This window comes from Prunus dulcis, chromosome 8 (genome assembly GCF_902201215.1).
Source record: "Prunus dulcis chromosome 8, ALMONDv2, whole genome shotgun sequence".
Classification (NCBI taxonomy): Eukaryota; Viridiplantae; Streptophyta; class Magnoliopsida; order Rosales; family Rosaceae; genus Prunus; species Prunus dulcis.
This window is the reverse complement of record NC_047657.1, coordinates 7,409,291-7,422,624: the sequence shown is the minus strand read 5'-3', so window position 1 is coordinate 7,422,624 and position 13,334 is coordinate 7,409,291. Positions and strand designations below refer to the sequence as shown.

General features: G+C 38.3%; 2 protein-coding genes across 2 annotated transcripts; one reads left to right on the top strand and one right to left on the bottom strand.

Moving 5' to 3' along the window:
* The first annotated feature begins 6,064 nt into the window (after window positions 1–6,064).
* On the top strand, window positions 6,065–10,103 carry LOC117638371 (protein farnesyltransferase/geranylgeranyltransferase type-1 subunit alpha-like). Its single transcript, XM_034373503.1, has 2 exons — window positions 6,065–6,298; window positions 9,933–10,103. Exons 1-2 carry the CDS (start codon window positions 6,065–6,067, stop codon window positions 10,101–10,103), a joined length of 405 nt encoding a protein of 134 aa, XP_034229394.1.
* A 307-nt stretch (window positions 10,104–10,410) lies between these two features.
* Window positions 10,411–11,994, bottom strand: LOC117637700. Its single transcript, XM_034372676.1, has 5 exons — window positions 11,657–11,994; window positions 11,419–11,490; window positions 11,224–11,306; window positions 10,924–11,126; window positions 10,411–10,816 (listed from the first exon to the last, which is right to left on the bottom strand). Exons 1-5 carry the CDS (start codon window positions 11,866–11,868, stop codon window positions 10,733–10,735), a joined length of 654 nt encoding a protein of 217 aa, XP_034228567.1. The 5' UTR covers window positions 11,869–11,994; the 3' UTR covers window positions 10,411–10,732.
* Window positions 11,995–13,334: the final 1,340 nt, after the last annotated feature.

Sequence of the window (13,334 nt, the reverse complement as noted above, 5' to 3'; positions counted from 1 at the left end):
TCCTCTACCTCACCACACCAAATGCTCCTAGAGATGAAAAGAAGGCAATCAAGAAGTATGGATCCTAGTCTACTTCTTGATTGGACCAATTTTTGGTTTATGGAAGATGAGATACAAAGATGATCACTCATCAACCAAAGTAGGAAACCAAAAATCATAGCTAGGTTTTCTCCAACACTTAGCTTATATAGGACAACACAAAAGGCAATTGGGTGGGTATTTGGGGCTCCATTTGGTCCATGGGTTATGTCATCTTATGCCACTTATCCCGTGGGCCCAATAGCCTTTTGTACTATTTTGTCCCTTTCCTTTTAAATCATATTTAAAAGTTCAATCCAATATTTCTATATGTCAATATTAATTCCATAATTAATCTTTTAATTATAATTATAGTCTTACTTAATTGACCCGGTCGAATTATTTGACTTTAGTCAATTGCTCCGGTCAACATGTTGACTTTTGACCGTTGACTTTGACATTTGATTATCAACCATTGACTTGTGTCTCCTCATTTCATTTCTCCTCATTTGTACCTCTAATCACATTCTTTGGGTGTGCAGATCCGTAGGTTCCCTTTAGCAAGGTAATGAGTTGACTCAACTCCTCAGAGATGATATACGAATTAAATTCCACAATTTAATTCTTCCTATTAATAAAGGTTAATTGAAACCTTTTAGGATATCCACAAACCATGGTTGTCGCCTAGTAGCAAGTCATGTTTATCCTAGCTAAATGAGACGTTGTGAAAGAACCTATTCAAATTGGAATGATCGTGCAATTGAATCCTTCTCTTATGTCAATACTCCTTATTCACATTATTAGATCATGAAATCCGACTGTCAATATCCTAATGTGAATCATTCCTTTTATATGATTATCCTGGTAAGATTTGAAGACTTATTCTTTCAAGTCTCATCCACTACTTTGCGCAGAGATTATCTTGGAGTATTCTCTCTCCTTTACTGAGAGTAGAGATTCCTTGTTGTACATTCATTTGCTTCCATGACTCTATTGAAAATCCTGATGAGCACTTTTAAGCTATGCCTAATTCAGCATGACCGTATAGTGCCCTCAAAGATTAACAACATAGCCACAAAACATCTATGATGACTCAGGTCTAAGGATTAGTTTGCACCATTGCAATTTATGAGCTCCAGCTTGACATGTGAGTAAAAACTTCCATGTTGTAACTCATGTGTTGGATCGCGTTCAATGTACTTGTTCTTCTACATGTACCTACACACATATCGATGTGTCTTCACACTTAATGACTTGAGACCTTGCCATTCCTTACATATAGAGACGATATTGTTTGTACTGGTCTTTGCGGAATATTGACGCCTAATCAATATTCCTATGACCAGGGACATATTCAGCATTTAGGGATGATGAGAAGCCTCCATATATGCAATCTCATTACATAGCTCTCATATCCACTTGTGTATTAACAACTTTTCTTGCCCATTAATAACATAATATGTCTTTTATCAAAGATGTTCTTAACTCTAAATATTACATAATTAGTTGGCTTTAAGGGCTTATTTCTAACAACATCCTTCAAATTACATCATATGCTTAGCTTTATGGCATATTTTCAACACCTTTAGCTCACACCACACCGGTGTGCTTCAAGGCTAACCATGATGCAGGAGAAGGAAGAGGAACAAAAAGGTTGCATGAGGAGAAACGAGAGGGGAAGAAGAAGTTGCATAAATGAGCAGCAGAGTGCCGGTGACCGGTCGTTTTTACAGAGAGCTTGGGTCGTGTCTTCAACTCTAGGCGACTAGTCACCTAATCCTGACGACCGGCCGCCACGTGATTTAAGTCCACACACTGTTTACAGTTTTGCTATGTTTGACTTGGTTTTCCTATTATTTTTGGGGTTTCCTAGCCTAATTTAATAGGGTTTTAGTTTCCTATTCCTAGTTAACTTGTAGGCAAAGTCCTATGCATTATAAATTGGACTTTTAGGATTAGGTTTTAAAAAGACAAAAGAAAAAAAAACAAAAAAAGAGGAGAATTTAAGAGTGAATTTTCCAGGGAAAAACAAAAGGGCGTCAAAGGGTTTGAGCAAGGGTGAGAGAAAAGAGAGGTAGGATTCTTGTGAGAGCTAAGGGGGTTCAAGATTGTAACCAAAGTTGTTCTTACATACTAGTGAATTTCTTGGGTGGATCACTAAGAGGACGTAGGCATGAGGCCGAACCTCTATAAATCTTTCTGTTATTGTGTATTTTCTTTCTCTCTTTGGTGTATGTGTGTTTTATTCTCAAAGGAGTTTATGTGTGTGTCATCGCATAGTCCATCAAAGACAAGGTCTTGAAGTGTTTGCACACAACAAGTGATATCAAAGCCTAGGTCGGCAGAGGATATTGGTTTATGCCCAAGTGCTCTTACAATTTTAAGAGCGACAGTGTGTTGACGATGGCACCACAAGTGGCGAGTGTGAAAATCAAGTTGAAGCCGTTCACCAATAAGGAAAATTTCATGCTTTGGCAAAGAATGATGAAGTACATCTTGAATCAAGAAGGCCTCAGCGTAGTTTTGGTAGGCAAGAAAAAGAAGTTGGTAACCATGATGGATGCAGAGTGGGAAGACTTAGACGAGCTTGCTAAAAGATCCATCAAATAGTATCTCACAGATGATGTGCTGTGTAATGTAATGGAAGACACCACGAAGCAGACATGGGAGAAGCTTGAAGAGTTGTTTGCATCAAGATCATTGTCCAACAAGCTCTTCTTGAAGAAGGAGCTCCACTTTCTAAAGATGGAGGAGGACGCAAACATGATGTAGCATGTCAATGCCTTTAATAGGTGTATTGCGTACTTGCAAAGAACGGATGAGGTTTATAAGTCGGAAGACAAGGCCGTGATGTTGTTGACATCCTTGCCTCTGTCTTATAAGCACTTGCGTATGACGCTTGTATTTGGCAAGTGAACTTGGAAGTATGAAGCGGTCATGCAAGACATCCTAACGCATGACAAGATGCTTCAACTTTCCAAAAATGGCTCTCAAAGTAAAGGTTCTCGTCGCAAGGATTGAAGGGCGGGGTCCTTCAAGCACGCACGCCCAAAGGAGGGGTGGGGAGGGAGGAAGTTTAGCAATGGAGGGAGAGGAACAATATGATGGATGCCGAAAGTTTAGGCGCAGAAAATGTGTCAACTAGTTGTGACACCAATAATGAACTTTAGACGGTAACGGATGAGGAGTGTAATGGGGAAGTGGTGGAAAATTCTTCGGGTAACAGTTCTACTACAGTTTGAATTCTAGATTCCGGTTGTTTGTTTCATGTGTGTTCAAATAGGAAGGAGTTGTAAAGTTTTGGGCGTGAACAGTGAAGATCAAGATACATGATGGTGATGTTAGGTCTTACACTCCAAACGATCGCCCAATCCCAAAAACCAGTAGCCAAGTGGTTTAAGTTTGCATGCTGTATACAATTTTAGCGTGTTTGACTTGGTTTTCCTAGCCTAATTTAAGAGGGTTTTAGTTTCGTAGTCCTAGTTAACTTATAGCAAAAGTCCTATGCTTTATAAATAGGACTTTTAAGGCTATGTTAATTTTTTTTTTTTTTAAAAATTTTTTAAGGAGAATTCAAAAGTGGATTTTCAAGGGAGAAACACAAGTAGAATTCAAGGGTGAATTCTTGAGTGTTTACAAGGGCATTAAAGGGTTTGAGCAATGGTGAGAGAAAAGAGAGCTAGGTTCTTGTGAGAGCTAAGGAGGTTCAAGATTGTAACCCAAGTTGTTCTTACATACTAGTGAATTTCTAGGGTCGATTACCAAGAGGACGTAGGCACGATGCCGAACTTCTATAAATCTTTGTGTTCTTCTGTGTTTGCTTTTTCTATTCAGTGTGAGTGTGTTTTATTCTCAAAGAAGTTTGTGTGTGTGTCGTTGCATAGTCCATCAAGGACAAGATCTTGGAGTGTTTGTGCACAACACAAATGACATTTTCCAAGGCCGACGAATCCATTCCCCACAACTTCTGTAAATGCATAGATTTGTAATTCGATCACACTACGATTCTATGAAGATAAAGACCTCATGTCATTTACACGAGGAAATGTACTGCAGGGAAAACATTAGAAATGTGTGCTAAAAATTAATTAATTAATTGATTAAGAATGTCCAAGCACGCTAATGAATGACGTCGGTTTTGCTTTATTTGGGCAACATTCAAGCTAAGGTACCTCACATAAATAAGTGCATGTTTAAACTGTGTTGCTTTGCTTTTGCAAGGCTTAGAAAGCCTTATTTGCTTCCTTAAAATGTTATTATGAATTAATATTTAACTATTAAACTATTAAGAGAAAAGGACACTTTTGCCCTTAGAATATTCTAGTAAAGGAAAAGTTGACTTTTTGACCGAGAAAGAATTTGACTATTCTACTTGCATCGTTGCGTAGAGCGCGACGAAACGAGTCCGTAGACACGGAGTGGACTCGAATCGGAGTTGTAACGAAGAAAATACGATTAAAATACTTAGAATGGCAAAATGCTAATTTTCAAAATCAGGATTTTTAAAAAAAAATATATGACTCTCTCTCTCTCTCTCTCTCTCTCTCTCTCTCTTCCCTCACTCTTCTTCCTCAGACCACAACACCCCCCCCTGTTTTTTTTTCTCTAACCCGTCACCTTCTCTCCTCCATAACCACCGCCACACTGCACTTTGACCGACGGGATCGGACCCAATCCAACCACAGCCGCTTCCTCTTCCTTTCCCGACTGGTCTCTGCCCTTGGAACCACTGTTTTTCTCCGAAAAAAGCTCAGAATTGCGCCGGAGTTGACAGAACTTCCAAGCTTTCGTTCTCCTTCATCTGGCCACCAAATCAGACGAGTGAGGTATGGTTTTCTAGCTGTTTTCCATGCTCTAGCTGCTGGTTGGGTAGGATTCCAGAAATTCCAAGCGTAGATTGTTCAATTTTTCAATCTAGGTTTCAGCCGGTTTTGAGAGTGTGATTCCGGCCACTTCGGGCCACTTTTTGAGGTAGGTCCAAGAACAAAAGTGGTTCCAAAATGGGTGTTTTACCTAAGTTAGGAGTTTTGGCCGGCGGTTTGGAGTTTTTCCGGCCGCCAGGAATTTCTCAAGCCACCCACGCGTTGCCGGCGAGTGTGGAGGCGCGTGGGCAGTTTGGTGGGGACCACACTCAGTTCTAAAATGATCCTCGCATTGTCATAAGCGCGTAGAAATTCGCGGATCTTAATTTGGTTAACGTATGAACCCTGAACGGATTTCGCATCTTCTGTGATTTCTGGGTTCAATGGGTTCGTACCTTTGTTCGTGCGTTTGTGACCAAACCAACCGTCTGTTTGAGACCAGACTCTTGGGACTTGTGTCCTAGGTTTAACGGAACGTTAATGTGGGCATAGGAGTAACTTTAATTGGATACACGCACTTCTAGGAGTCGGGGGTCAGGGTTTTATTTAAATATTTATATCGAGCAGTTTTATTAATATATATTATTATGATAATTGAATCAGGCACCCGGGCACCAGTTGACCCGTAGGAGGGACCTTCAAAAGGTCCAGCGAGCTCGGACCAACTGTGAGTGGACTTTTCTTTTATAAATAATTTTATGCAAATGAATTTCATTATTTGATCTTGAATAAGTTTTATTGATTATGGTTTTCCTAGCATGTTTTGTTGAAGTTAAGGGTAAATTACTCAAATGGTACTCAAACTTGTACGCGATTTACATTTTGGTTCCTCAATTAAATTATTAGTCTAAATGGTACATAAACTCTATATTATTTGTTCCATTAGTCCTACCGTTACATTATGTCAATATTTCTGTTAAATATGAGGGCAAATTGATCATTTCATCCACCAACTCTCTCTTTCTCTCTTCTTCTTCTGGGTTTCTTCTTCTTTTGCTTCTGGGTTTCTTCTTCTTTTGCTTCTGGGATTCTTCTTCTTCTTCTTCTTGGTTTCTTCTTCTTTTGCTTCTTTTTTTCCCCTCAATCCAGGTTCTTATCAAAGAAGACTCACCGATACATCTCTCTCTCTCTCTCTCTCTCTCTCTCTTCATCGACTCAAAGGAAAGGAAGAAGCTGCGTGAGAGATGGACTCGAACGAAGAACAAGAGTGGGTCCCATTGAAGAATAGACCGGAGTGGTCGAACGTCCTTCCGGTTGAGCAAGACGACGGCCTGAACCCGGTCGTCCCCATAGCCTACAAGGAAGAGTTCACAGAGACCATGAACTATTTTCGAGCCTTCTACAGAGCCGATGAGCGATCCCCTCGTGCCCTTCAGCTCACCACGGAAGCCATCAAATTGAACTCAAGAAACTACACTGTGAGCTTCGTCTTTGAATCCCAATCTCTGCATCTTTTTCCACTTTCCAGTTTTTTGAGATTTGTTTGGGTGGGGTAGGGAAGGGTTACTCTGTTTGGTTGCTCATAAAATCTAGGAAAGTGAGATTTTGTGTTTTCTGACATTAATAGTGTTAGTGTCTCGACTTGAAAGTCTATCTTGAAGCACCCAAAAACTTTTACTGAGGATTTTTCTTTTCTATTTTAAATCGTTGGAGGTTTTCTTTTTCTTTTTCTTTTTCCTTCTTTGGTTGGTTGCTGATAAAAGAGACAAAAATGAAAAAACCCATAAGAAGAAGAGAGAGAGAGTTGGTGGATGAAGTGACCAATTTGCCCTCGTATTTAACGGAAATATTGACAGAATGTAACGGTAGGACTAATGGAGCAAATAATATAGAGTTTATGTACTATTTGGACTAATAATTTAATTGAGGGACCAAAATGTAAATCGCATACAAGTTTGAGTACCATTTGAGTAATTTACCCTTGAAGTTAAATATCTTTATTTATATGCTGCCTAGTTAAAATGCTAAAAAGATATGGAAAGTAAAGATTGAGATTTATATCAGATAAAATGGCGGCAGAGTTCTGGATTTAATAAAAAAATTCAGTTATTCATCAGACCTTTCAGAAATTTTAGATTTTCTTAAGCCACTTCAGGTACCCAGTTATAGAAACAGGTTGCCTTCAGATATGATGATGTCCATGGACATCCAGTTTGCCTTTATTTTTGTCAGCGCGCTTGACATCTGCCTCACGAGTTTCGGGGACGCCACCGTGGGAGCCAGGAAGGCGGATCAGGCTGACTATGGTCCCCTGAATCCTGCCAGTTTGTGGCTCGGGTTGACTTTGTGTCACCGAGACCTGCCAGGGGAATTGACGGATTATCAGGAATTGACGGATTATGATAAAAAATTCAGTTATTCATCAGACCTTTCAGAAATTTTAGATTTTCTTAAGCCACCTCAGGTACCCAGTTATAGAAACAGGTTGCCTTCAGATATGATGATGTCCACAGACATCTAGTTTGCCTTCAGTTTTGTCAGTGTGCTTGACATCTGCCTCATGAGTTTCGGGGACACCGGGACCGTGGGAGCCAGGAATGCGGATCAGGCTGACTACGGTCCCCTGAATCCTGCCAGTTTGCGGCTTGGGTTGACTTTGTGTCACCAAGACCACTTTGTGTCACCGAGACCTGCCAAGGGAATTGACGGATTATCAGGAATTGACGGATATCAGGAATTGACAGAATTCAAGGGGTACACCTAGGTGGTAGTTTTAAACTGATTTCAGTGCTTTTAAGAGTTTAAAAATGATATGAGTATGCTTGACATATATATATATATATATATATAAATTGACTTCAGTATGTATATGATTAAAAGAATGAATTAGTTTTGTATAACTGTTTTTACAGTGGATTAGTATGTTCTTATGCTATTTTTCTTAAAACTTTGTTTTTGGGTCCACTCACCTTTTAAATGTTTTGAGCCCCCAGGCCATAGACATGCATCCGAAAGCTACCACAGGGCAGTTTCCGCTTCCTGCATCTCTTCAGCTTAGTGTAGGGTCCTTGACCCTCCAAATGTTCTTCTTGCAAATTAACCTGTATAGATGCTCTGATATTGCCCATGGGCTCGAACTTTACTGTTGATTGTATACATATACGCATCCTGGAAGTTGGGTTGTATATATATGCTTGTTTTGACAGGTGAAATTTTTGGGATTAAACAAATTACAGGGGAGACTCTGCCGAATTTTTGGTAGAAGTCAAGGCTAAAATGAAATTAAGTTTGTAACCAGAAGGGCAACCAGGTCGTTTGTGCTTGCCACTTACCAGGTGTCGATCACGAACAGGGTTCGGCTCGGATTCCAAAAGGGAATTTAGGTCGGGTCCTATCATAGTCATTTTGAGTAATGGAGTTCAATAAGTAATATACATTGGTCTGCTTGTCCACATGGATCATTGCACGTCAAGCGTTAAATTTAAAATATATTGTTCGTTCATTCCTTAATAGCTTAAGCGCTTAGTTTTTAGGGGGGTTTTTGTCGCAAGCAAAGATTGTTTATGTCATAATTCAAATGTACACAAGAAGTTCAAATTCCTAAAGATCTCTAGATGTTGTTCAGAATCAGTTCTTGTTTCTAAGGTGCATCATCCCCTTTTAGGTGATCATCACCTGCCAGTTTTACCTCCTCTTGAGCATTCATCTTCGGGTACTTCCTCATCTGCTTCTTTACCTATTAGTCCTATTAGTACTCATCCCATGCATACTAGACTTAGGGATGGCATAGTACAGAAGAAACAGTTTCCTGACTATGTGGAGTATATACATGTTTAAATGCTCATATTGAATTAGATGAACCTGCAAGCTATAAGGTAGCCTCGTTTTCTCCACAATGGAAACAGGCCATGCGAGAAGAGATTTGATGCCTTGCATATGCAAGGTACTTGGAGTTTGGTTCCTATTGTTGGAAATAAAAACATTGTTGGTAGTAAGTGGATTTACAAGATAAAAAGGAATTCTGATGGTTCTATAGCTAGGCATAAAGCTCGGTTGGTAGCTTAGTGATTCAGTCAAGAGCAAGGCTTGGATTTTAGTGAAACTTTCAGTCCTGTAGTGCGCCACACCACTATTAGGTTAATACTAAGTCTAGCTGCAATGAATAAATGGCATTTAAGACAACTTGATGTTAAGAACGCTTTTTTACATGGCGAATTGGAAGAAGAAGTGTTTATGAGACAGCCACAAGGGTTTGCAGATCCAGGTTATCCTGATTTTGTATGTGAGCATAAGAAAACATTGTATGGTTTGAAGCAAGCTCCAAGGGCTTGGAATGCAAATTCACCGGATACTTACCAGCTATAGGTTTTCAAGCTTCATAGTCAGATCCTAGTCATTTTGTCAGACATTCAGACTCAGAGGTTGTGATTCTCTTACTCTACAGTGATGATATTATTCTCATAGGTTCTAATGAGAAGATGGTTCATCTTGTGATTGATGAGTTAAGTTCTGTATTTGAAATGAAGGACTTGGGTAAGCTTAAATTTTTTCTCGGCTTGCAAGTATCCTATGTCTTCAATGGTGATATTTTTGTTAATCAGTCCAAATATGCTAAAGAGTTGCTCCACAAAGCTGGGATGACCTCTTGTCGATCCTGTTCAACTCCATGTAAACCACATACACATGTGTTAAAAGATTATGGTGAAGTGTTAACTGATCCAACATTGGTTTAGGAGCATTGTAGGGGCTCTCCAATATTTGACTTTTACAAGACCAGACCTTGCTTACTCTGTCAACTCTGTGTGCCAATAGATGAATCAACCTACTAATCTTCATTGGCATTTGGTGAAAAGGATTCTCAGATATGTGCAAGGTACTCTAGAATATGGCCTGAGTTTTACAGCTAGTGATATGCATCTCTCTACATATAGTGATGCCGACTGGGTAGGAGACATCAACACTCGCAGGTCTACAACAGGTTTTGTGATATTTTTGGGCAGCAATCCTATATCTTGGCAATCAAAGAAACAAGGCTCTGTTTCAAGAAGTTCTACAGAGGCAGAGTACATGACTCTAGCCAATACTACTGCTGATTTGGCTTGGATTTGACAGGTTTTAAAAGATTTGATGCAGCATCTACCAGATCCTCTAGTTGCATATTGTGATAATATGTTTGCTTTGGCTCTTAGCTCAAATCCAGTATACAATTCCAGAATTAAACACTTGGACATTGATTTCCATTTTGTAAGGGAGCGAGTGCAGAAGAAGGATTTGCTAGTTTAGTATGTTTCAACAGATGAACAACTCGCTGATGTTTTTACAAAGGGTTTACATGGTCCTATCTTCTCATAGCATTGTGCTCATATTAGGTTAAGACAGTTACCTAAGTAGGGACAATGTTAACTATGGTTAGTATGTTAACTATGATTAGCAAGTCAGTAAGTTTGTTACAAGTCTGGTACTTAGCACGTGTATTAGTTAGACAGCTAAGCTGTGTGGTTAGTCTGTTAAGCCCCTCTATGATCTATTTACATAAGAGTGGGCTATGCTTTGTAAGAGTTAGTTGATTGAAATCAAAACACAAAAATTCGCAAGTCTTCTCCATTTCTCTTTCTCTGATATCTCTGAAATTATCCTCCTATTTTCCTTCTGTTATGAAAGCTAAACTGCATTACACGAACATGTTTGAACTCTTCTGTTTTCAAGTAATTGACGTATAATTGAGATATGTACAAGCATTTGACATTTCCATTTTTGTTCCAACGTCTATTTCCACTTCTTTATTTTCTTTTGAGTAATGCTAGGAAGACCACCTTTATGTACATGTTAGATAGATAATATACAATGTAGTCACCCTAGCATTTCCCTTTCCTTTTCAACAAACGGAAACGATTTTATTCATCAACAAATGTTTATATCACTCGCTTCGCAATCTTCTCAAGAACGGGCTCCGCTAGCGTCTCCAAGTCTCCCAGGTCTTGCTTCAGTGTTTCCACCTATGTTTGAACGGATATAAATACATCAGCCAAGGGTTCAAAGTTTTTATAATTAAAAAAAAAAGTATATAAACTTAATATGGTCGTGGAAATGGCCATAAGAAGACCTTGTGAATTAAATCTTGTGTTAGTTGAGCATCTTGAGCAGCCACTTTTGATGCCCGTTCTACAAGCAAAACTGTTTCCTTTAGTTTGCTATTATCAGGGAGCTCATCTGCGACGTCCGCCGACACCTTCTCAGCCACATTTGCCACTTTTTCTACTACCTCTGCCACATCCTCAACCTCTTCCATTACAATTTCTGCCTTTCCTATAGAAAACATAAAGAATTTCCCAATTCTTTTATCAGGAATCCTGTATTCTAATAAATTTTATATGACCAATGAAATAAAGGAGATTTTGCCTACCTTCAATCCTCTTCAGTTTTCCCCAATTCTGAGCCCAAAAAGGCAGCATTAGTGATAATATGGATCCCAACATCCATTTTAACCTGCATGCAGGCCAAGCCATTTTTTTGCTCCAAAAACTTCCAACAAATTCCCAATATACTTTCTGTAAATAAAAAATACACTCAAAGGAAAGTCATGTGACTGAGTTCATACCAGTGGGCGAAATTGAGCCTAGTGGAAATAGCTTGGTGTGATTGTTGAACCTTGTCCTCTCCACCATTTAACCTAAAATATATGGAGCAAAATATTATCAAGTACCAGAACATATTTTCTCTTCTTTTTTCAGATCAGAAAGCATATTTTCTTTTCTTTCAATCCGAAGAGAAAACCAATTAATCCAGGAGATCATAGTATAACTGGAGACTATTCAAAACACAGTTGATTTTCTTACACTTTGGTATCAAGTTTTGTCCATGGTCTGCTGTTGATGCTGAAAAGTCGAAGACTTTGCGGTATCGAATAGCCATGGCCAACCTTAGATACTCCCATAGCTGGGAACTGTCCCTGCGATGCATTTGTAGAGCTAGATCGATTGCCAGAGAGTAGTTGAAGAAAGCTTCTCAATCTGAAAGAACCCCACAAATCTTTCTTAGGCATATTCATCAATTTCCACCCCCAATAATAATCACCTGTATATTTGAGATGTAGACTTAAGGTCTCTGAATATTCAGCGACGACGGCTCCAAATCATGTATATATAATAGTTTTGTGATTATATTTTTAATATGGAATTTGAGACATTGAAGCTATTTGTGTGCCTACTTTCCATGCCATTTACGTTTTTAATGATGTTTGCGGGCAAAACACTGGAATATGTCCTCACACGCCAAGGGATGACGTGGGTTTTGAAGAGATCCTTTCAACAAAATAAAAAGAAAAAGAAGAAGAAAGAAGGTAGCTTGTGTAGTTTATAAACGTGTAGCTTGTTGCTTGCAAGTACAAACCTCAATCTCGTTTAAGGCTTAACATCTTGTAAGTGTATTAGAGGTTAGTGTTAGAGTTTGAAAGCAAATGCCTTGGTTTCTTGTCCACATCAAAAACGTGAAATTTAATTTTCAAAAATCACCCTTATTTTTTAAATAATAACTTCAAACAATTTCTAATTTTTGTTTTCATTTTATTTTTGTGCTCCTTTTTCATTCACTAATTTTACATTCACACACAAGAAATGCACTCTAGTTAACAAAATTCAGTATTTGGGACCTCCCAACTTGGACCCGGCTGCTTGATTCTTGTGTTTGGCCACGGAATCAATCTAAGTCTCTAAACCTCCAAATCCAAAACTCACCACAAATTCCTAATTCCAAAAAAATTCATCAAAAAATACTATAAAGTCTTTGTAACCTGCACTTTCATTCTATGATCTCAAATTCACAATTTGAACTCAAAAAAATTCATTTTCAAATTCCACAAAAAACTGAAATTAGTGACCAAACAACTTTTCTTCAGTTTTCAGTTTTTTTTAAAACTAAAATTGGTTACAAGCAAGTTTTGTGTTTTCAATTTCTTAAAAATGAAAACAGAAATGAAAACGGGCCCTCAGTTTTTCAAAAGCCTTTGCAAACAAAGCTTTTTGATAGTTTGACTTTGGAGTGTTAGGCTTCTTGTGCTTGGCTACCGGCTTAGCTTTGGATTTGGGCATAAATAAATAAATAATAAATATTATTATTATTATTATTATTATTATTATCAAAGAACTGCACCTTGGACTCTGGGGAACTTTACTTAAGACACCCACCAATAAAATAATTAAATTAATTTTCATTTTTTGCATAGCTAAATTTTTTTTGGAGGACCTTTCCTATTGAAAGGGGCGATAATATAGCTGAATTTAAATTAAAAGGATCAGACATATCCTTTCTGTTTAAATTTGAATTAGTTTTGGTTTCTAACTGTTGTGGTTTGAGAGCGTGCAATCATTATTATATATACTGAAAAACCATAATAGCTAGAAAACTCACTTATTAACAACCAACGTACAAAAACAAAACTACATATTTAATTATAGGGAGATTCACTATTATACCCAATATGGGGGCCCAAATTATAAAAATACCCTATATAAAATA

What these genes read in the sequence shown, in the direction of transcription:
- LOC117638371 (XM_034373503.1), top strand. Translation starts at nt 6,065, where the DNA reads ATGGACTCGAACGAAGAACAAGAGTGGGTCCCATTGAAGAATAGACCG. An exon ending in TGAACTCAAGAAACTACACT is followed by an intron (nt 6,299 to 9,932) that starts GTGAGCTTCGTC and finishes TGGATTTGACAG; the next exon opens with GTTTTAAAAGATTTGATGCA.
- LOC117637700 (XM_034372676.1), bottom strand. Translation starts at nt 11,868, where the DNA reads ATGAATATGCCTAAGAAAGATTTGTGGGGTTCTTTCAGATTGAGAAGC. An exon ending in AGGCTCAATTTCGCCCACTG is followed by an intron (nt 11,307 to 11,418) that starts GTATGAACTCAG and finishes GCCTGCATGCAG; the next exon opens with GTTAAAATGGATGTTGGGAT. An exon ending in AAAACTGAAGAGGATTGAAG is followed by an intron (nt 11,127 to 11,223) that starts GTAGGCAAAATC and finishes TGTTTTCTATAG; the next exon opens with GAAAGGCAGAAATTGTAATG.